This window comes from Balaenoptera borealis (genome assembly GCF_965194805.1).
Source record: "Balaenoptera borealis genome assembly, chromosome: 9".
Taxonomy (NCBI): domain Eukaryota; kingdom Metazoa; phylum Chordata; class Mammalia; order Artiodactyla; family Balaenopteridae; genus Balaenoptera; species Balaenoptera borealis.
In genome coordinates this window covers 20,425,274-20,447,736 of record NC_138873.1, presented here as the reverse complement: position 1 = coordinate 20,447,736, position 22,463 = coordinate 20,425,274, and the positions used below count along the sequence as shown (strand labels likewise).

General features: G+C 36.6%; 1 protein-coding gene across 10 annotated transcripts in view; it reads left to right on the top strand.

The window, feature by feature from the left end:
* Window positions 1-22,463, top strand: part of UTRN (utrophin) — a 499,657-nt gene that overhangs the window by 379,437 nt on the left and 97,757 nt on the right. For 6 of the 10 annotated variants that reach the window (XM_082405402.1, XM_082405405.1, XM_082405406.1 and 3 more), the window contains 3 exons: window positions 419-548; window positions 14,509-14,783; window positions 20,731-20,877. In XM_082405402.1, the coding sequence (XP_082261528.1) occupies window positions 419-548; window positions 14,509-14,783; window positions 20,731-20,877 (552 nt within the window). The remainder of the gene's footprint in view (window positions 1-418; window positions 549-14,508; window positions 14,784-20,730; window positions 20,878-22,463) is intronic. The other 4 variants (XM_082405400.1, XM_082405403.1, XM_082405409.1 and 1 more) reach the window with 1 other exon arrangement.

Below are 22,463 nucleotides of genomic sequence, written 5' to 3'. Positions count from 1 at the left end.
ACTTCTGAGGATCTCATTACTACTTGTGAAATCGCCTCTATCTCTACCACTGGATGTAATTTTTTGGTCAGTCAGTCTTATAAGAAAAAAGTATCTTAGATTTAGATGGTAGTGATAACCCTAAAAGTACATTTTGTGTAAGATCAGATATACTGTAGCAATTTCCCTTAGGTGAATATTGTAAATTTTGGAGGTTCTGATTTTTTTTTCATATAAGTTCTACAGGAATCATCTTTTTGCTTTTATTCATGTTTCATCATTCATATGTGTAAAATTTACATTTTTACTTCTGATCTCGCTAACATGCTGGTGATTAGACATTCCCTTGACAAGTGTGATCAGAAGTGGTCTAATTGAAGATGTTCCATGACTTGAACACATAACGTTACAAATTCAACTTTTGCTTCTCTTTGCAAAGGCACTGAGACGTGAGTTAAAGGAGAAAGAGTATTCTGTCCTGAATGCTATAGACCAAGCTCGAGTTTTCCTGGCTGATCAACCAATTGAGGCCCCTGAAGAACCAAGAAGAAACCTACAATCAAAAACAGGTGAGACTGATTTCTTTAGTACATCATAAAAACACAGGTGAGAACAAAACACCAGAATCAACAAGAGAATTTTCTTACAGCATATCAGGACCTGATATTTTAAAATTTCTTACAGAATTTCAGGATCTAGTATTAAAATTTCTCTTTTAAGTATTACTTTAGTCAAATATGTCATTTTTAACAAATATTTAGATTCTTAAATTAAAAAATAAAATGGCTGTATACTTCAGTATCATTATTTTAAAGGGGAATTAACTGCAGAAAAATACTTTGTTAAAAAGCGTAGTGTAACTAAAAATAATTTCTTTAAGAAATAAAAATTTATATTTCTTATATTTAAACTACATGATAAATAATTGTAAGTAGAATAATATTTAAAATACAAGAGTAAACATAAATTATTTAAATATCTAGGAAGTAAGATTATTTAACTTCTCTTTTTCAAGATTACTTTTTTAAATAAGACACGAAAGCCCCTTTCTTTTACAAGCAGACAACAGAATTTCTTTAATTTAAACATAACAACCTATATTATTTATGTACTTTGGCTTAAAACTGAAACAGTATCTACCTTACTAGCAGATAGTAATAAATCACATAGTAGATTTAAGAGATGAATTTGGGGGCCAACACATATCTTTATTTTGATTTTTCACTTTTGGCATAAAAGCATTCTGATGCATTTTAAAAAATAAACATGCCATTCAAAATATTTTCTCGTCATTCACTTTCCATAGTAAAAGCAGACCTGAAAGACTGCCTCATGCTATGTCCAGCATGTGTAATTCATGAGCATTTATTACTTGTAAGGGAAGTACAGTTGGAAAATGCTTTGACTGTAGCTGGAACTGGATCAGACATTTGGGAAGTAGCCATCTTCCTCCTCAGCCTTTCTCAGGGAAGCTCTACTTCAATCGGAATAAATTTCCCATCAGGATCATGATTTTCTTGACCTGTTGTGTGTGTGTGTGTACAGAGACACACACAGCATACTTATCATCTCTTCCAGCGTTGGTTTTTATTTTCTGCTGGCGGTATCACTGTTTTTCTAGTCAGCCTACCGGGGACCTAAGTCATTGTTGAGTCTCCGCCTCTCTCAGTCTGCACATCACTCATGATTGTTACTTCTGTCTTTGGAGAATTATGCCTTCCGAATTATATATGTATTATATACACACACGGACATACGTATGCCCACAACACGCACACAGCTACATAGCAGGTGGTTGAATGACTTCTATACTGAGCACACTCGGGTGTGGGTAGGAAGCGATTAGCTGGGGCAGGATCGTTGGAAGCAGCAGCCCAGAGTGGGGAGCAGAGCGGCTGTGTGTCAGGGGAAGTCAGCAGAGCTGGGGCGGGGGAGGTGGCGTCAGGGGCTGTGCCTGGACAGCACGTAGGAGTGAGGAGCTTGTACGTGCTGTCTGGTGCAGATTACAAGGCCCTGGAAAAGTTGGACAGAGCATTTCGACTTAAATACAGCAAGAAGAAGGCGCTATTTCCCTGGGTTTTTGTTTTCTAAGCTTGGAAGAAAAATAAGAAGTTCACCTGTCTCACCTTATCCAATTTAAAGTCTACCTTAAATCTGCTTGTCTCATCTCCTGGCTTCCCCAGTACTTTTCAGAGAATGGAGGAAACGTTTTTATAATAAGCTATTTCATAGCAGTAAAAAAGTGTTATATCACTAGAGTTTCACTTTGCTATAAATTTTCTTCCTCAGTGGTTAGTCAGTTTAAAGGGTAAAAACATATTACTTTTGAGTCCTTATTTTGCTGTTACATCAGGACATTTTTAAGACCTATTTTCATACACTATATTTGGGAGGCAAGAAAAAAAGTCATGTCAGTTTAACTTTATGATTTTTTTTGTTTTGGAGTGGTTTTTTTTGCTTGTTTTTTTACAATTAGCAATTTTCACGCTTTCTCCTTTCCTGATATTATTTTGTGTAATGTTGGCTGACTTTACCTCTTGTTAAAAGTAAATAAAAGAAAATTATCTGTAATAGCTTTTATACTTTGTTGTTTACCATGACTTACGAACAACTGCTATCAGTAATAGTGTTTGAACATTAGTTATCTTGTGTGATGCTACTCAAAGTACTCAATGTTGGAGGGACTAGAGCAGGGAGAAATTGTATAATGATTTTTTGGTTCTATTTAATAAGCATTTATGGAGTATGCTATGTGTAATGTGCCAAAGGACACACCAAGGTGAATCCATCTCTTTGTTTTTAAGTAACTATTCCAGAAAATACTTCTTGCCATGATTTTTCTCTCCCAAAGCCTTTTCTCCTGGCTCCTTTTTTTTCTGTTATCAATTATCTTATAGTGTCATATGTGTATATATGCAGTTTATGATAGCTTATGGAGTTTTATTTTATTACTGCATAGCACAGGATGAGTTGCTCTCAGGCATCTTTTAATTGATAAATGCTGTTGAAAACAAGCAAACTAATTATTTCAACCAAGTTATCAGTTGCTGACAAAGAATTTTATCAGGTATGCTCTGCTAGATATTTTCTTTTTTCCCCCAGTTTTATTGAGATATAATTGACATAACATTGTACAAGTTTAAGGTGTACAACATAATAATTTGATACTTGTATATATTGTGAAATGATCACCACAGTAAGTCTAGTTAACATCTATCACCTCACATAATTACAATTTTTTTTCCCTTGTGATGAGAACTTTTAAGGTCTACTCTCCTAGCAACTTTCAAGTATGTATATTTTAAACATTTAAAAATCATTACTAATATTAACTGCCCTATTTCAGCCCCTAACCATCTTTTGCTAGGACTTTTCAGTGCTTTCTTTTTTTTTTTTTTTTTTTTGGCCACGCTGTGTGCCTTATGGGATCTTAGTTCCCTGACTAGTGATTGAACTCACGCCCTTGGCAGTGAAATTGTGGAGTCCTAAACACTGGACCGTCAGAGAGTTCCCGCAGTACTTTTTGTGTGTGTACATCTTTTTTTTTTTTAATTTTAAATTTTATTTCTTTTTTTATACAGCAGGTTCTTATTAGTTATCCATTTTATACATATTAGTGTATATATGTCAATCCCAATCTCCCAATTCATCACACCACCACCACCATCCCCCTCCACTTTCGCCCTTTGGTGTCCATACGTTTGTTCTGTACATCTGTGTCTCTATTTCTGCCCTGCAAACCGGTTCATCCGTACCATTTTTTTAGGTTCCACATATATGCACGTTAATATATGATATCTGTTTTTCTCTATCTGACTTACTTCACTCTGTATGACAGTCTCTAGATCCATCCACGTCTCTACAAATGACCCAATTTCGTTCCTTGTTATGGCTGAGTAATATTCCATTGTATATATGTGCCACATCTTCTTTATCCATTCATCTGTCGATGGGCATTTAGGTTGCTTCACAATACTTTCTTAATTGGTATCCCTGCATCAACATAAATAGATGCTACAGTGATACATCTAAAACACAAAACTGGCATTTAAAAACCACTGGTAGTCACTGACATGGGATCTGAGCTCCTTTACCTGCCATACAAGGCTGCACAGTGATTTGGCCTCAGTTTTCCAGTGTGGCAGCATCTCATGCCTCTCTCTGCTCCAAACTAATGTCCATTTGACACCCACCAGCTTCTCATGATGTCCTGCAGGTAATGGTCTTCTTAACTTTATTCTGTTGTCCATTCTGGTTTTTTTCTGCCCATAGGTCCCTCCTACCTGATCTCCAACTCCTTCCTCCTTTGCCTGCCCAGCCCCTGCTCATTCTGTCCCACTCACTGCAGGCTTTGTTTCTTACTGGACCCATTCCTCTCCCAGCTCTCCTCCTTGCCTCCCTGGTACCCTGTCATCTCTCTGACTATATTATTAATATCTGTATCTGAAGCTCAGCCCTGCCCTTGCTTAGTGACCTTTCTCAGTTACTGAGAATCTGAAAGAATGTGAACAATTATCTGAGCAGCCAAGATAGATATTATGTAGAAAATATAGTGAAGATCTTATTAGCTCATAGAAAAACTACCCTCTCAGAGGTATTAACTCTTACTTTAGACACTGTTGTAACTAGTTTAACTTGTTTTCCAGTGAATTATGGGTATGTAGCAAGGTGGAAATGACAGGACAGGGGAAAAGGGTGACAGTGAGAAATGACTTCAAGAAGTCTGACAACAATGAGGAGAAAGAAAATTATAAAAAGGATACATGGGGATTCTAAAATAAAACAGAGGAGTCTTTGGGGCCTTTTACAACAAAAGAAAAGCTGAAGCTATGAACTGTGGTTTGTTTATTTTTGAAGACAGAATATAAATCAGTTAAGAGAAGACGTAGGAGTTTATACTATATTTTAGTAAATTTCCTTCCAAAATGGCAACCGTAAAAAAAAAAAATCAGGTTAAATGAATGAAATGTAGCTCTCTGGATCACTCAGCTACCCAGAATTACTCATTCCGCTTATAAATGGTTATTAAGTCAACATAATTTTTAATCAGACTAAAATTACCTGAATAATTACAGAAATTTTACACAGTTCACAACTTTGTCAATAGTTCCCTTATCTTGAGTGATATGGAACTACTTAATTGGATTTCAATTGTGTCATGTCAGTGTATAACATTTCCTCTTAGTGAAGTTGAATTGTTTCTCATTTGATTTTAACCACCTGGTTTATATCTGTTAAAAAGTAGAACAGTGGAACAACAAATGTCTCATCATTATTCACATTGTTCTTTGTATTTGTACTTCTCATACCACTTTTGTATTCTCCTAACTATCTCAATGAGTTGAGCAGATCATACAGTATGCCTTTTTTAAAAAAATTTAAATAAAAATACAAAGGCTAAGAAAATATTGTGGTGCTGACCAAGGTCATCAGCTAATGTAGGGTAGATCGAGGGACAGAGCACTAAGCTTCTATGTTGGTGACTCTCCTTAACCCCTGGATTTTTGTCTGGCTTTCAACTCATCCTTTCATTTTTATCTCCTCTCTCTTTCTCTCTGCTCACTGGCCACTGACCTCCTAGCTCCTTCTTGACTTTCAGTGTCTAGAGCCTCTTAACCCTGCATGAATGTTTCTTGGCTTCTTCCTTGTTCACCCAACCTCCCTGCTGTTCTCAGTCCCAGATTTCAATTCCTTTGAAAACCACACAGCTGCATAGTGAAAGTAGATGTCCAAGACAGCCCGAACACCTCTTGAGGTAGTCAGGGAATACACGTGCCTTCTCACATGTTCGTTACCTGCAGCTTAGGTTAAAAGTCAAAATTGCACAGGGGAGTTAGAGCCTTATGTCTACGTCCCCCTCTCTACCACACACACAGATGCAGGCAGGTGTGTATGCAGATGTGCACACACACACACATTTTATGAGTTGAGGCTATGGTATCGATTACTAAATTAACTCTTTAATAGGATATTTCACCTCTAACAGTGTTTAGAAAATTATACAAATGATTATATATGTGGGTGTAGAAAAACTATTTTCCTCTGCTCAGGTTTTAATTTTAAGACAAAAAAAGATTGCATTTTTTTGTTCATAAATTTCCCTTTGAGTCTTCTTTAAAATTTATTCCAGTCAAGGCGTTACTATTACTACAACTATTATTTTACTGCAGGCTGTCTGAACATTATTTCTTTTTCAGCCTGGTGAAGTTACTTAATTTATTTTGTTTCATTTAAATGATAGAGGAAAAAAAAAGCAGCTATTGCTTTAGTGTGTTCATAGTTGTATGTAGTGTCTATAGTTGTGTATGTGTGTTGTTTATTCATACACAGCTTTTTATAGTTGTATACGATTGTACCTGTGATTAATGGGTAATAGTAAACCTTTCAGATAAAAAAGTATGTATGGATTAGTGTTCTTCCTCTTTGGTCTTTGACAGCTGTGTGTGTATTTAGTAGTAGTTAATATTTTAACTCAGAATATACTGTTTTCTTTTAATTATTAAATGCTTCATAATATTTTAGAAAGCCAATTAGGAGTATTTTTCACCTATGTGAAATCTCATATATTTTATGATACAACAAAGAAGTAATAAATGACATTTTTCGGTCTACTATGTCAGTCCATTTTGTGCCAGTATTAGCAAACTTGTGCAAATAAAATTTCATGATCATTAAATGAGTGAAAAGGTGAAATTATCATAGAGTTTAGAAATTACTTTTATATTGATTCTCAGTATAGCATAAGGTTACATAAAAAAGATGGCAATAATTATTTCCTTGCATCTCATAAAATGAGGCCAAATTACACATAACCTAACCTAAGTAATTAGGTAGTAAAACTCATGGGTGTTTTTCCCCAGGGCATTTTTTGTTTCCCTAATAACCGCTTTATTAATTAGAACCCCATTCATTGTAAATGACAGCCAGCTTCCATAAGTGTAGGCACATGGGCGAATGTATTAGCCCCCATAACCAAATTACAGTGAAGGCAAGGACACAGCTGGCCACAGGAATCGAAATGGCAGTCAGAGCCTTTCTCCATGTCTTCCTTTCTGCCTCTCTCCACAAGTTTTCATTTTCTTTGCTTTCCTATGACCTTATACCTCACAACCACATACCAGGGAGGGAAAACCCTTCTTTAGATCCAGCACATTCCAAGAGAGAGCAACAACTCACTCAGCTTGAGTAACATGGCGCTCAGGGTCTTCTGGGATTGGCAGACCCCCTTTATAAGCATCATGTTAGATGGAGGAGGAATCAATGCCCAAAAAAGGAAGGGAGAAGAGAGAAATGTTAGTCAACATAGATGTTCACAACAAATCAACATTTATCAGCATCCTACAGTGTTCCAGGCACCGTTTCCTTTAATTCTCATAACAGCTCTTTGAGGTATACGTACTGTTACCACCCATTTGACAGATGAGGAAACTGAGACTTTGAGATGTTTGGATGCCTCCTGTCACCCATGTGACAGAGCTGAAACACCAACTCAGGCTTGTCACAACCCTTGATGCCCTGAACCATCATAGCATACTATCTTAACTACCCCAATAATCAAAGCACTTCTAGATAATCAGTAAAAATAAGATTTTGCTTTCTATATTCCTCTACTTATAAAAATTTCATGCAATAATTAATATGCTTTTCCCTTCATTCTTACTTTTCCTTTTCTGAAATATTAGGCTGCTTAATAGAATGATATACCAGTTCACTGATTTCCTAGCACCAAGGGAGAAGGTGTTTAGGCAATATTAGACTTTGTCTTTTTAATTTTCATAAAAAAACTTGAAGGAATAATAATTGCTTTCAGACCTATAGACCAAGGCAATAATTTAATTAGCTTCGTTAAGTCCAAATTAGATTAGTAAAGTTATAATGCATGAAAAAACACAGAAAAATATAATGTTACTTTCATTTCCAATGTTAACTACAGAGATCCAGTGTGATCCTTCCCATTTTAAGGTTCCATAATGTATGAATGGATGTAATGAATCCAGTCTTCAACTTTCCTAAAATATAATGAGCCGGCTGAGTAAGCATATTGATTGGATAAAAATTTCACAAACTTGTTTGCATGCTAATGAATACCATCATAGTGAAATTCAATTTAAATAAATCAACATTCTTGATGAAGAATTATATGATAACAAAGGTTAGTTTGATGGACACAGCATTTTAAATTAATTGTTTACTATCTGTTATGGTCTCTAATCACCATTACAGCCATCCATAAATCACATGTGCCTCGTAAAAAAAGATGGCAATAATTTACATGTATGTATTTTATTGAAATCAACATCTGGAGTGTCACTCTGATTTAAACATAAAGCATAGGAGGAGACTAAACACTTTCAGTGTGGTGTGTTCCTCTTTTCCTGTTGTTGCTGTTCCTCTTGAGAGCTGGAGTCTTCACGAGTGAATTGGAGGGTTTGCTATCTTTGAAAAGTATAATCCTAGCCAAGGCATAAATTCTCCACTTTAAACTTCTCACTTATTTTGGCAGTACATAAACCTAAGACATGCCTAACTTCTTTCGTAAGAATGGCTAAGCTTGAATAGAAAGCCCAGGTCTTCTTTTGTACGTTGATGGATCATTAGCGGCTACGTTCCTCAGGGAAGCAGCCTGGGGAGAGATGGGCAGTGGTGTGGCCAGAAATGCGAGACTTTTAATTGAAGAGCACTGTCCTTTGATCTTAAAGGTAAATTTTTTTTTTATCAAAACAAAGATATTGAACATAGATCTATTTATTCATTTGATCAGTACTTATTGAATGCCTACCATGTGCCAGGTAGTATTCTAGATATGGGGAGACAGCAGTGAACAAAACATATCCTTGCCCACCTGGCACTTACATTCCCAATTTCTATTCTCCCTTCTCAGGACCATCAGTGACCTGTCTGCTGCTGTCCAGCACTCAAAACTGACTTGAATAAATTATAAAACTGCCATTAGTGTGAGGAAATTCAGGGAATGTTCCATTACAGAAAATGGATCTCATGTGGCTTAGCTAGTTCTGTTCCATGGCCTTTCTGCTGTTCTACCTTTTTCCTTGGAGGTTAACCTTCTTAATGGTCTCTTCATGCTTCATCCTTAGCTCAGTGCTGGGTTTACTTACTTTGGCCCACTTTATAGGAAGAGTGAAACATTAAAGTATTCAGACTCTAGCTCAACCTTGATTGACTTCTGGTCAGAAGTGCTGGTTATCTCTCTCCATGGTGTGGTCTATATTCCTATTATCTCCATCCATCCCAGCTCCACCCATAACCGCCATTAATACCTTATATTTTGGTATCTGTGGAATATGTTCCCTAAATCTCTTTACTTTGGAGTTCTTGCTTTTTCCTAAATGTATCTGTCCACGATCTTTTTTTTTCCCTTAAGGGTTTGACAAGTTCGTTGGCAGCATGGATGGATCCTTATCATCTTTATCATATTCCTACTGAAAGATTTAGGCTACACATTATCAGGTTAATCTACTTTGGGTAGCCTCTTACTATTGTCATCTTTATAATTTATTAGATGAAAATAATTAGAAATATTGTAGTAATCAGCTGATGGCACTTGATGGTGTACTTTTAATCTGGTTCCTAATGAATTGTCACCAGTTATCATACAGTATAGGAAGTGGGCAGGGTCCTCTTCAACACTGATCATTTCAGACAGATTAAGTTGATCTTAATCATGTAATCAGAAAATTTGAGGAGCATATGTTTTGCATTATCTGAATCAGGAGCATCTTTTGGTCACGAAGAAGAGAGAGAAAAATGGAGTGGGGATGAAGACGGAGAGTGAGAGTAAGTCAGGTCTAGTCTCTAGATCTACAGGAATGCATTGTTTTTTCCTGTGAATTCTTGTTGGCTAATCAACTTGGTTTGCTTATGTGAAAATCTCTAGAGATATCTAAACCTCCCAGACTTAGTAACAAAATCATTTTAAAAATGAAAGAAATTAACCTCTGTTGAAGCTTTTCTGTGTGCCAGGCATGTATCGGTAGCTTTATAGATATTAACTGAAGTTCAAGGAGATAAGGAATATATCTATGATTACATAGCTAGTTAGTATTGGAATTGGCCTATGAACAAATCTTTCCTTGCACCGTATTGTCCATGGGGTGAAAATGCTACTCTGGAGAATTTTTTCCTATACTTGTTTGTCTTAATATCTCCTCTTCCTCTCTTGATGAAATACAATAAGATTATAGATACATGTAAAAAATAAGCAAACAGTACAAATAAGATGGAATTACCATACTTGAAATGACTTTGTAAGGTTTATCCTTTTCTTTCACAGTAAAAAAAAAAAGTGTTTTTTTGTTGTTGTTGTTGTTTTTAATATAAATGCTGTCATGGGTTTGGAAAGGAGGAAGAAAAAACAAGTGGGAAGATTTCCATTTAAAATTATGAAGTTGAATATTCTCAATAAAGAGTAAAGCTGGAAATTCCATTCAGAAAATGGAAAATTTCAATTCAGTAATTATATATATTGAGGACATACTAGTCTCTAGACTGAGTACTGCAAAACCAAGATGAAAAGAACAAACATGCATGACATAAGGCTTTAGACTCTAAAAAGTCACTATGGAGATTATGTGTCTATTCTGTAATAGAGAAAGGAAATACGATAAATATGGAAAATCTTTATTTAAAATAACTGGGCTGATTCTAATCTATTTGTACATTATTTCATAGGAGGAACATATACTTTAATGTTTTTAAATGTAAAAAAAAATTATAGGCACACAAAAGGAGGGTTTTTTTTCTCCTCTATTATAAGATTTCTTGGAGACATACAGAGGCTTTGCCTTTCTTATATAATTGAATTTCAGAGGTAAAAGAGGCCCTTAGTGTAAAATGTTTCCCCAGATGAGAAAATAGGGTTCCCACTTGATAAAGCTGGGATGAGCAGGTCATCTAGGAGCCAAGGGCAGGATGGGAGCAGTGCTGATTGCAAGTCTTAGTCTCTGCTTCTGGTCCAGGTTCGTGTTCCACCTGTATTCCACTGAAGCATGTGAGTCTTTCTCCCCAGGGTAGAAAGGAGAGAGTGGTGTAAATGCCATGCAATTAATTTGCATATTTGAAGACTAAAAACCGCCGGACGAGAAAGAAAACTTCAGGATTGGTCATTCCTTGTTCCTCTCTCTTCTTCCTTCTTCCTAAAGATAATTATCTACTCTTCCTTAAATGTTTTGTAACACAATAAAAAAATTGCTATTTTAATTATATAAATATAAAGTAAATATGTTAATATTTATAATACATCATATCACATTATACTATATATACTATGTAATATAAATATAAATATAAAAATTAAATACAATTCCATCCTCAGAGTTTGGCCAGATAAGTGAGAAGGTGTGATGGGAGAAGAATGGGAGAATGAAGAGTGAAACAAAGTACTCTCTCTCAGAAACATACACACACACACACACACACACACACACACACACACTCCCAGGGAGTAGGAAAGTGACCTAGGAAAAGTGCTTCTGGTCTGTGAACTGTCACTGAATTTACTTGGTTTTATCCTGCTGTTTCCTCTGTCTCTTGATTAGCCTCTATTACTGCCTTTTCAAATGCAAATTAGATCACCCTCTTATCACTGATCTTCATTTGCTCTCCCACCTTCAGTAGTTAGTGCCCTGCTCTACGTGGGAATGACAGAGCAGCTCACTGGATTGGAAACACTCTGTCCAGCTTCAACAGCAGTGACCAGAGAAATCAATTTATAAGCCAGTAGGCTGGTGGTATTCCGTTCTGGCAACACATTACAGTCACCTGGGGAGCTTTTTAAAATTTATCCATGCCGCCCTTCACCTTTGACCAACTAAACCAGGATCTTTTAATACTTCGTCCTTGGGGATCAGCATTTAAAAACAAACAAGCAAGCAAACAGTCAAACTGTCAGGGTGGTTTCTAATATGTCACCAGAATTCAGAACCACTGGTCCAGAAGATTCTCCACTCTTGCATGAGGGTCTTAAAATTTATTGCAAAGTATCCATTCAGAAAATTTGAAGCAAACTTTGTCCTTGATTTTCAAGTAACAGGAGGATTTTTTTTTTTTAATGTTGGGATATCCCTTTATTATTTTCATCTTTTATGCTCTCTTGCTGTTTTAATTCCTTTTTTTTATTTTCTTACCCCAAACTCATAACTTGGGATTTCACATGTTGCTTCTTATTACCTGTTTCACAAACATCCTGGAAAGTTTGTGTTTGGCTTTTTACTTCGCTCTGTTCTTGGTTTAAAGTATGCATTAAACTGAGATTGCTGCTGCAACAGGAAGCACTTTTATTCTGACTCTGTGATTAGTTAATATGCTTCCTTTCTGGCAAACAGATGGTGAATTGAACGTAGAACTTTTCTTCTGAGTAGCTGCTTGAGTGGTGATTATATTATAAATAGTACAAAAGGACTGGGCTCAATCAAAAGATTTTACATTAAGTGAAGACAAAAAGTCACAGCCAGTGTTGGGTATTTTGTCACAGGACAAAGAAGCCGTATGTCTCCCTGCCAGGTTATTCAGTGACTGACTTAGAAACAGTTTTTACTTTATCCAGAGGAAAATCATCATAATTAAGTTGTCTCTTCTGAAATTGGCACTGTATTTCTTTTTTACAAAAGTCAGTAAAACATGAGTGCTTAAAATATATCTTTGAAAAAGCTGAAGTGACTAATTAACAAACTCAGGTGTTACCATCATAAAAATTATCAACTCCCTTTCTTATCAGGCTAAGGATGATTTTTTTCACCTTACACAGAGCATGGTATATGTATATAAAATATGGATCGTATTAATATTACATATTTTTCATTTTATAAAAAAATCTTGAAGGCTTAAGGATTTAAATAAAGTTGCCCTTTTAATGATGTACCTTTCCTTACAAAGTTTTTTCTAAGTTTCCTAAACTTGAAATCCTGACATATTATAAGTTTTCGGGCTTTTTTCCAGGATTCTCGACTCCCTCCCATCACTGTTGTACTGGACTGTATCTGAGCCTAAACATTCCTTGAAGCTGGGTCTCTAACTCACTTCTTTTCCTTATTTATCTTTTACTGGTATGCTCCGCCTGTCTACTTATCATAACATTGTCTCTTCTTGTAATCAATTCAGCTGACGGGATTGGTCATGTTTCTGTGTAGCCTCACAGCCTTTCAGCAGCACACTCGGAGTTCTGTGGTTGCTAAACTCTTCATCATGCATGTAGTTCCCAGAGATTTATTATAGCCGCTTTCATCTAAATATTGAGGTCTCAAAATTTCTGGAAACTTAGATAAAAATAAATGTTCTGTCCCTTTGACTTTTAAATAATATTTAAATAAAGACAGGCAGACAAATTTATGTTGTGTAGGAAAGTTACAGTTTAGGAGAGCTTGCTTCAGTTCATCTTACCATGAATTTCATCTTACCAGAAGTTTGATGAACTTCAGTGCATTTTATGAATGGTTTGGAATGTTTTGAGGGGAAGTGGATGTTGCTAATGTGATACTAAAAGATGGGATGTTATCACAAAGAAGAATATGCACTTCTATCTTAAATTAATGTACAGTTTACCTTGACTGTATGTTTCTGACTTGCCTCTCTATTGTCCAGGGGACACTTAGGACAACCATCAAACCAGCTAGAGAGGAAAGGAGGCATCCTGCGGTGTTGAGGGTAGTGAGGCCCAGGAGTGTTTAGCTGGGGATCTATTTAACCTGTTTTGAGAGTGTCTGCTCTATGACCATCAAGTTCCCCTGCCCTTGTCTTGCCAGCTTCTCATCACTATATTTCTGACCCTTGGCTTTCAACTTGACTTTGACTTCTGTCCGTTCCCTTTGCTTGTCTTCTAGACTCTTACTCTTTCTTCCTGCCCCTGTCCTGTGGCAGCATCTTGCATTATGCCTGCCCTTTCCTGTCTGAAAAGTCTACCTTATTTCAGACATTCTGGAAGCCCTCTTGCTCTATTAAATATTTAGGGTGGTCCTTGAAGCCTTGCTGTCTTCTTGTCGAAATATTTGTGGACGTGCTACACTTCTGGGCTACAAAGAATGCCTTGTATTAAAGATTCAGCGATGATGAAGTACCTAAGATATGTTATTTGTCTTCAGTTGTATTTTTTTGTAACACGATAAATTAATCTTATTTTTTCAGAGTTTTTCCTCATGTCTTAAAGCTATTTCTCTCCCAATTATCATTCCCATTTCTCTGAGGACAAAGAAAAACTAATGAAAAGCTGTCTCTGGATTTTATGTAATTAATTTATGTTAAAGAAAAACTGTTTTATTTCTTGAGTTATCTTGTTACATTTCAAGGTTTGCAAATACATTAAAATTCAGAAGTCACCAAAACCACTGGGCCACTTTTACTCTGAGTAGCTCTTTTCTTCTTTGGAGAAGTAGCAGGGATCAGTGGAGGAAGTATGGAAACAGTTTTTCTTACCCTGGCTAGCGTACGCTGGTAGCAACCCTTCAAAAGGTGATTCACACTTGGCTCTAAGAATGTAGAGTTGAGCAAGCGTCCAAATATTCTTTCTTTTTTTTTTAGTCACAGAATTGACTCCTGAGGAGAGAGCCCAAAAGATTGCCAAAGCCATGCGTAAGCAGTCGTCTGAAGTCAAAGAGAAGTGGGAAAGTCTAAATGCTGTTACTAGCAATTGGCAAAAGCAAGTGGACAAGGCGTTGGAGAAGCTCAGAGACCTGCAGGGAGCGATGGATGAGCTCGATGCTGACCTGAAGGAGGCGGAGGCCGTGCGGAATGGCTGGAAGCCTGTGGGAGACTTGCTCATCGACTCGCTGCAGGACCACATTGAGAAAACCATGGTCAGCATCCCTGCCTCAGATAAAGGATTTAAGAAATCCTTTATTGTTAAATATAACACAAATAAGGAGAGCCACATATATAAACTGTTAGGAGGGATTGTTATAATGCCGACACTGTTACGACCTCCACCAAAATCAGAATATAGAGCTTTTCCAGACATAATAGATGTTTTCCATATGCCCCTCACCATCAGAACCCCCATCCCCGCCAAAATAATGACTAAGGTGACTTCTACAATAATTTACTTTTACTTTTCTTTATACGTTTTCACCCAGCTGTGCATCCCTAAACAATATAAGTTAGTTTTGCCTGTTTTTGTTGAGTTTTTTTTTTTATTTTTTAATAATACAGCAGAGGACCTTTAATTATATTACTGAGGTTGGGTCTTTTTTTTTTTTTTTTTTTTTTGGCTGCGTTGGGTCTTTGTTGCTGCGCGCGGGCTTCCTCTAGTTGTGGCGAGGGGGGGCTGCTCTTCCTTGCGGTGCACGTGCTTCTCGTTGCAATGGCTTCTCTTGTTGCGGAGCACGGGCTCTGGGCGCGTGGGCTTCAGTAGTTGTGGCGCATGGGCTCAGTAGTTGTGGCTCGTGGGCTCTAGAATGCAGGCCCAGTAGTTGTTGCACAGGGGCTTAGTTGCTCCACGGCATGTGGGATCTTCTGGACCAGGGCTCGAACCCGTGTCCCCTGCATTAGCAGGCAGATTCTTAACCACTGCGCCACCAGGGAAGTCTCTGTAAGAATATTTTAAAGTCCCTTTTAATCTCCAGATTTCCCATTTATCTTTTGTTTGTTTTCTTTGCAATGTATTTGTTGAAGAAACTGAATTGTTTCTTTGACAGTGTTTCTCACAGCCTGGATCTTACAGAATGGCATCCACATGGTGTAGTCTGGCAGGTTCCTTTTTAAATCGGCAGTTGGATTTAGAAGTTTAATCAAAAGTATACTGTTTTCCTGGGAGTTCTTATCTGCTAATTATATCTTATTGTCTGAATATGTAATGAAGAATTAGTTTAGCTATAAATTCTGTTTGTAATCAGGTATTGCCCAAAGTTAAGGATGTTAGACCTCTGGTCTAGATTCCCTTTGGCTCCCGTATTGTAGAACATATCCAGAAAAGCAGTTAATGGAATTTAGGCAATAAAAGACACAAATAACAGATTTAGAGTGTATTAGGTTTTTAGTAGCATAGTAAACTATATACTAGGTAGTCATGAATCAAATCAAAGGATAAACGGATGAAAAATCAGGCTGACAATATCAATATCATGAATGGAATTTTTATTGCAAAAGATATACATCTTTTGTGCACAGATATTGGATAATACTATCCCTTTGTTTCGCCTGTGGCTGAATAGGAAAAGAGAAGAAAGGTCTAGGAAATTAACTGAATTCTACTCAGGCAAATTACATCAGTAAATAAATATATGTGTAGACATAAGAATAATAATAATAGATAGCATTTACTGATGCTTACTGGTGCCAAGAACTGTTCTTAGCCAGTTTACATTGGTATCTCTTTTAATCCTCCCAGCAACCCATCAAGATAAGTATTATTATTATGTCCATTTTACAAATGATGACATTGCAGATACTGCTCAAGCCCACACAGCTAGGAAGTGGTGGAGTTTTCATGATTTCTTTCTTGCTCTTCTCTTTTATTGTAGAGACCTCATTCATAATAATATAATTAAGCTTAACTTTGATCAGCTACTTGAATTTGAATCTTTAAAAGCTACGTATTAAATTTTCAACCAAAAATTTTTATTACTGAAAGAGTATTGGGGTGCCATCTTTCATTGTAAATATACATGTTTCCAGTGGCCCTGTGAATTAAGTAGGCTTCTTCCTGTGACTGTAGTATCCAAAAAACTTTTCCATAATTGAATCTGAGTTAAAATAACAAACTGAAAATAAAACCTTTTAGGATAGGTTCTTTGGAAGTTGCACACTTCTTGTATTTTAAAAGATGATTTTTAAACACTGAAAATCTTTAAGCCAATGGTTTACGAAAAGTATGTTCTATTGGTTTGCAAAAATGCCTCTTGGTTGGAGCAAGAATTTACCCATTTGAATTTGAAAGCATCAGTTTTTAATACAGGATGACTAGTGTTGAGGGAAAAATGAAATTATATCTGGACTAAAAATTTGGGAGTTGTTAATCCCATTTGATTGAAGAAATTACACATCTCTGCATCCAAATCCTTCTGTTTAAATTTCTGCTTATGTGGGAAAGCTAGGAAAAATACAGCTAATATTTAAGACAAAGTAATAAACTGTGGATTAAGATATTTTAACATCTTATTAGGAAAAAAGAAAATAAAACCCAAGTCTCTTTAAACCAAGTAAAATTGACGCAAAGTCCGGGGTGTTTTACATGTGCTCTAAAGTATACCCCAATCCCAGTGAAGCTATAGGCAGGTGAAAATAAGTTCTGATTATTGCCAAATATTATTAAATATGCCAAAGCAACTAGAAAAGAAAATCTTTTAGGGTAATCAAATAATTTTAACTTCCTAAAATTATCCTTAATCATTCTTATTTGCAGAATACACACCTCTGACAGGAGAAGGGCTGGGATTCACATCTGCCAACGGGCTGCCGGTCAGCACCTTTAACACTAACAGATGTTTCTGCTTTCATAGCAAAGAAAACCACATAGATTTTTATTCTCCTATAGGAAAGTGCAGCCAAAACGTGATAAATTGGTTCTTTATACCAGAACATACAACGGATCTGAAACCATTTTAAAATTTGCTTTATTTTAGAAAGCCCCTTAATTTGGAGCTCTTAAAAACCAAAAGATAAACTTTCTTAATAGAAAGATTCCTCATTACCATAAAACACTGGACCACAAAAACAAAGTTAAACCTAAAATGCATTGTTTGTCTAAGGACTTTTATTTTATTATTTATTTATTTAATTAATTTTATTTTTGCCTGCGTTGGGTCTTTGTTGCTGCGCACAGGCTTTTCTCTGGTTGCAATGAGCGAGGGCTACTCTTCGTTGCTGTGTGCGGGCTTCTCATTGCAGTGGCTTCTCTTGTTGCGGAGCACGGGCTCTGGGCGTGCGGGCTTCAGTAGTTGTGGCGCACGGGCTATAGAGCGCAGGCTCAGTAGTTGTGGGGCACGGGTTTAGTTGCTCCGCGGCATGTGGGATCTTCCCGGACCAGGGCTCTATCCCGTGTCCCCTGCATTGGCAGGCAGATTCTTAACCACCGAACCACCAGGGAAGCCCTGTGTAAGGACTTTTAATGGTTTTACCTGTGGCTTGTAAGAGAAAAAGCATTTTTATAGAGGGGAAAAAAAATTTCTTCTATAAGATTAAAAAAAATCTGTCTTGAAGTTATAATTTTTAAAAAACTGTCCCCATCTTTTGAAATAAAACTGGTTATTATTTAAAATTATATAAATCTGAGAATATTTTCTAGCATTTCATTTTTAATCGTTAATACCTTCAAAATACAAAGATATTGATTTTAAAAGCTGATTATTAGTGTATGATGTAAAGTCATAACTGAAGAAACCTTGAAAGATCTGAGTTCTGTGATTGGTCTCAAACTGAATCTGAGGGCACTCAGGTCTTTTCAAAGTCCAGACTGAAAAATTCTCTTTTCCCACCCCTCTCTCTGTCCCATGCTTCTATATTAATTATGAATTCTTTAGACCTATAATGTCTCTGTTATCATATATCTGCTTTTCTCGTTGAACTGTATTTGTGAATCCGTTTATTTGTACACATTCTGTCATCCATGAAAGGCCAACATCTGCAGTCATGGAGAAAAACTATCACAACTCTGAATTCCTTCCATGCTGCAGCAATTTTCACATCTTCATGGGCTTCCCTTCTTCTACCTGATTCTTAATTTTTTTTTTTTTTTGCTTTATGCTATATTACAGAGTAATTTACCTAACCCCACAACCTCAGGCATCATTTATTTACAGCTGAATCCCAAATGTCCATCTTCAGGCCTGACTTTGAAATGCTGGTGTCTTCAGGGTTCTAGTGATATTTCTTTCTGTACATTGACTTCCATGCTCACTGTTTCGGGTGTCATTTACACAGTTACCCCCAAAGTCCATATCTTTCACTCTGTCTCTGGGCTCCAGATCTGTTCTTCTGACTCTCCAGCTTGACCTTCCTCATGGTTTTTGGACATATTCAAGAATTTTGAAATGCTGAAACATATTCTCAGATTTACCTAAAATTAATCTTCTTTTTAAAAATAAGGTCATATTCTTAATATTATTTTGATGTTTACCAACCATAATGATTATTTCTAGCCTTTACATGTTATAAAAGGGGGAACTGGGAAGTGGTTAGAGAGGTTTTCTTTTTATAAGCATAAGGAGGAAGTCAAATTAATATTGTAGTGTTTTAATAAAACTTTATAGCCTTCAAAGCACTTTGATACCTATTATTCATTAGCTAAACTTGGAGCGATGAAAGAGAACAAAGGGAGCTCATAGACATAGGCCTAGTCTCAAGGGGTGGAGATTATAGAAATGCTGAAACTTGAGAGCTGATGCTAACAGTATGTTGATAACACCTAATACCTGTAAGTTTGGTACATGATTAATTTTTGACACACCAAAGAGTTAAAACTATGCTGTTCTCTTTTAATATCCCAGTTCTGTTCCCAATTCCATATTGGCTTAATCTTGCCTCAAGTACCATTTTTTGAGCCTTCATCATTAGAAATGGACTCTGCCCTTCTTGTATTGCAAACTTTGTGCTGAGTACTGGAGATTGTCCATTCTCAAGAAGCTTCCATTCTATGGGGGGTGGGGGGGCATTAAAATATGAATGCTTACAATACCAAAAACTGAGAGCTCTGATAAGAAATGATGTTTAAAATCTATAACAAGCGGTTCATATGGCACCAAACAATCAAGAATGTCTCCCACCGTAAAACCTGATTTGTGTGTCCAGAGATGTGCAGCCTGGAAATCCTGGCTAGGTTGGAGGTGGCAGGTAGAATGCTGAGGAGGACATGGGCGGGGCCTGCAGCTAGGGCTGGGGAGGGAAAGACCTCTGGGAAATCTTCCCAATGGGTCAGGCGCTCCAGTGAGTTTTTTAAGGGATGGGTCGGATCTAAGCAAAGACTTTGTGGGGAAAAGGATACATGAAAATAGAGGGGGTTGGAATTATGTGGAGAAAGGAGAAAACTTAGTGTTTTCATTATTTTGTTGTTCATTCTCACAGGACATATCACTGTCATTGACCTGAAATATTTTTTGTTTTTTTTCCCCCTCTTCACATACACCCCTTCAATCCCCACTTATAACAGCTCTCTTACTGTGCTCGGAACTGTAATTTGTCAGTTCTAAGCTTCATCTACCTCTTTTCTGATAGACCCTGCTCTTCCTGGCCTACCTTAACTGCAAAGAGAGGTCATAAATGACTTTGAAAGAGATATATAAATATGTAAATCTATGAGTATATAATATGCATAGATTTTGTGGTTTGGAAAGCTTTTTTTTTACCGGCCACTTTCTAACGTAATTTTAAATGGAAAGAGTTCAAATCAAGTTGTTGCATCAGGTGAAAAAATATTAAGGTATCCATATTAAAAAAGGAAAATATGAAAGAAAATTAAAGATAAAATCAAGACTAGAAATTAGTAAAATGGATAAAAGTGGGAAACATTTTCCAGATTAAATTGCATATCATGAAAAATTTGAAAGAAATACATAATCATTTAAATGAGTTTGCATTATAATTTTTCTCTTCGTGCATCTATTTAGATTCTCTGGCTTATAAAGGGTGATTCTTTGGCTGGTGGTCCTGGTTGCTCAAGACCTGAATTGAGTCAGCTATTATTGAGTGGGCAGCTATAGTTATGGCCTCTTAGCTGGTCTTGGTGTTTTGGGTTTTTTTTTAAGGAAATATGGAATACTAGCTTTTGTTATATTCTTTTCTGATGACATTATTCTTGTCCTTTTCTTCCAGGCATTTAGAGAAGAAATTGCACCAATCAACTTAAAAGTTAAAACAGTGAATGATTTATCCAGTCAGTTGTCTCCACTTGACCTGCACCCATCTCTAAAGATGTCTCGCCAGTTGGATGACCTTAATATGCGATGGAAACTTTTGCAGGTGTCAGCTGACTCCTCTTCATAATGCAGGCTTACACTTTGGTCTTTAAGCCCTCCCTCTCTGTTCTACCACCTGTGATCCTTTTCTCTTTCTTTATGGGTTGTATTCGATAATGGATTTCTAGCCTGTGATGACATCAGTTGTCTTTCAGTATCTTGAACCCAAAGGCCTCATTTATTTATGAATATAGATTTTTTTTTTTAATTAATTAATTAATTATTTTTATTTTTGGCTGTGTTGAGTCTTCGTTTCTGTGCGAGGGCTTTAGTTGCGGCAAGCGGGGGCCACTCTTCATCGCTGTGTGCGGGCCTCTCACTATCGTGGCCTCTCTTGTTGCGGAGCACAGGCTCCAGACGCGCAGGCTCGGTAATTGTGGCTCACGGGCCCAGTTGCTCCGCGGCATGTGGGATCTTCCCAGACCAGGGCTCGATCCCGTGTCCCCTGCATTAGCAGGCAGATTCTCAACCACTGCGCCACCAGGGAAGCCCAATGAATATAGATTTTAATGTAATTTTATGATGTTCTCTTCATATGATATTTTTAGAAAATTACAAAAGGTCACATAAATCACAGTAATTGAAACCTATTGTAGGTCACAGAAACATTTTTTCCATAATGGCTCATAAAGGAGTCATTTTTCTTACTTTAATCCTGTATTTTTTTTTTTTTCTTTTGAAAAGTTAAGAAAGTCCGCATCCTTCTTCTTCCTCTGCCTGCTATTTAGGTATCTTGCTCATTTTTTCCAGCTAGCATACTTTACTGCAGTGGTGTTTACCTTTAGCCCTTAGATCTTAGTTGCTCTAATGCAATTGTTCTAATGACTAGGCCTAACTTGTGCATCTCAGATTTAAAAGAGCCAAACCAAGAAGAGTCCTCCTGAGTGTTACTAAGTATCAGCATTTGCAAGTCACCACATGTGCCAGTCAGTAGTTTTTGTCTCAGTCTTTGTGGAGCTGTGTCACATTTAGTGGCCAGTTTCTAGGAGTCATAATAATCATTTTTTCCCCCTGAAAAGTAGTGGGATAGTTTAAGTGGAAGACTGAAAAAATAATTCTTACTAATCTTTCTCTATATTTTGTACCTAAAATGATGTGATATATAACAAGATAAATATGTAATTTTGAGGTAGCACATAAAATCATTTTAGTTTAAAGGTATAATATTTTATAGCATGATAGGTGCTGAATTAATTCAAATGTTGAACCACCCAATGGTTTATATATTTTCTTCATGAAATTGAAGAGGTAATAAATGAGTGTATAGTATTAGACAGTCTTTTCTGTCTTTGAAAAGAATATTAATAATCTAGGATTAGTAAAGCAGGATCTGTTAAACTCATACATGCTTTTCTAGTGAGTAGAACACAAAAGCATTTGATTTGTACTCCTTATTTCTTCTGCTCCCTTTCTCTAATTCATTATCTTCACGTAGGTATTCCTGTGGTCCATCTTGATTCCCTTCCCACTCTGCTTCTGTTATTACTATCTGCAAAGATTGGAAGTCAGGGAATACGTTATGCATGAAAAAGGATGTGTATTCTTTCATCCTGATCTCTGAGCCTGGTAACCACTCGAGCTCAGATGTTA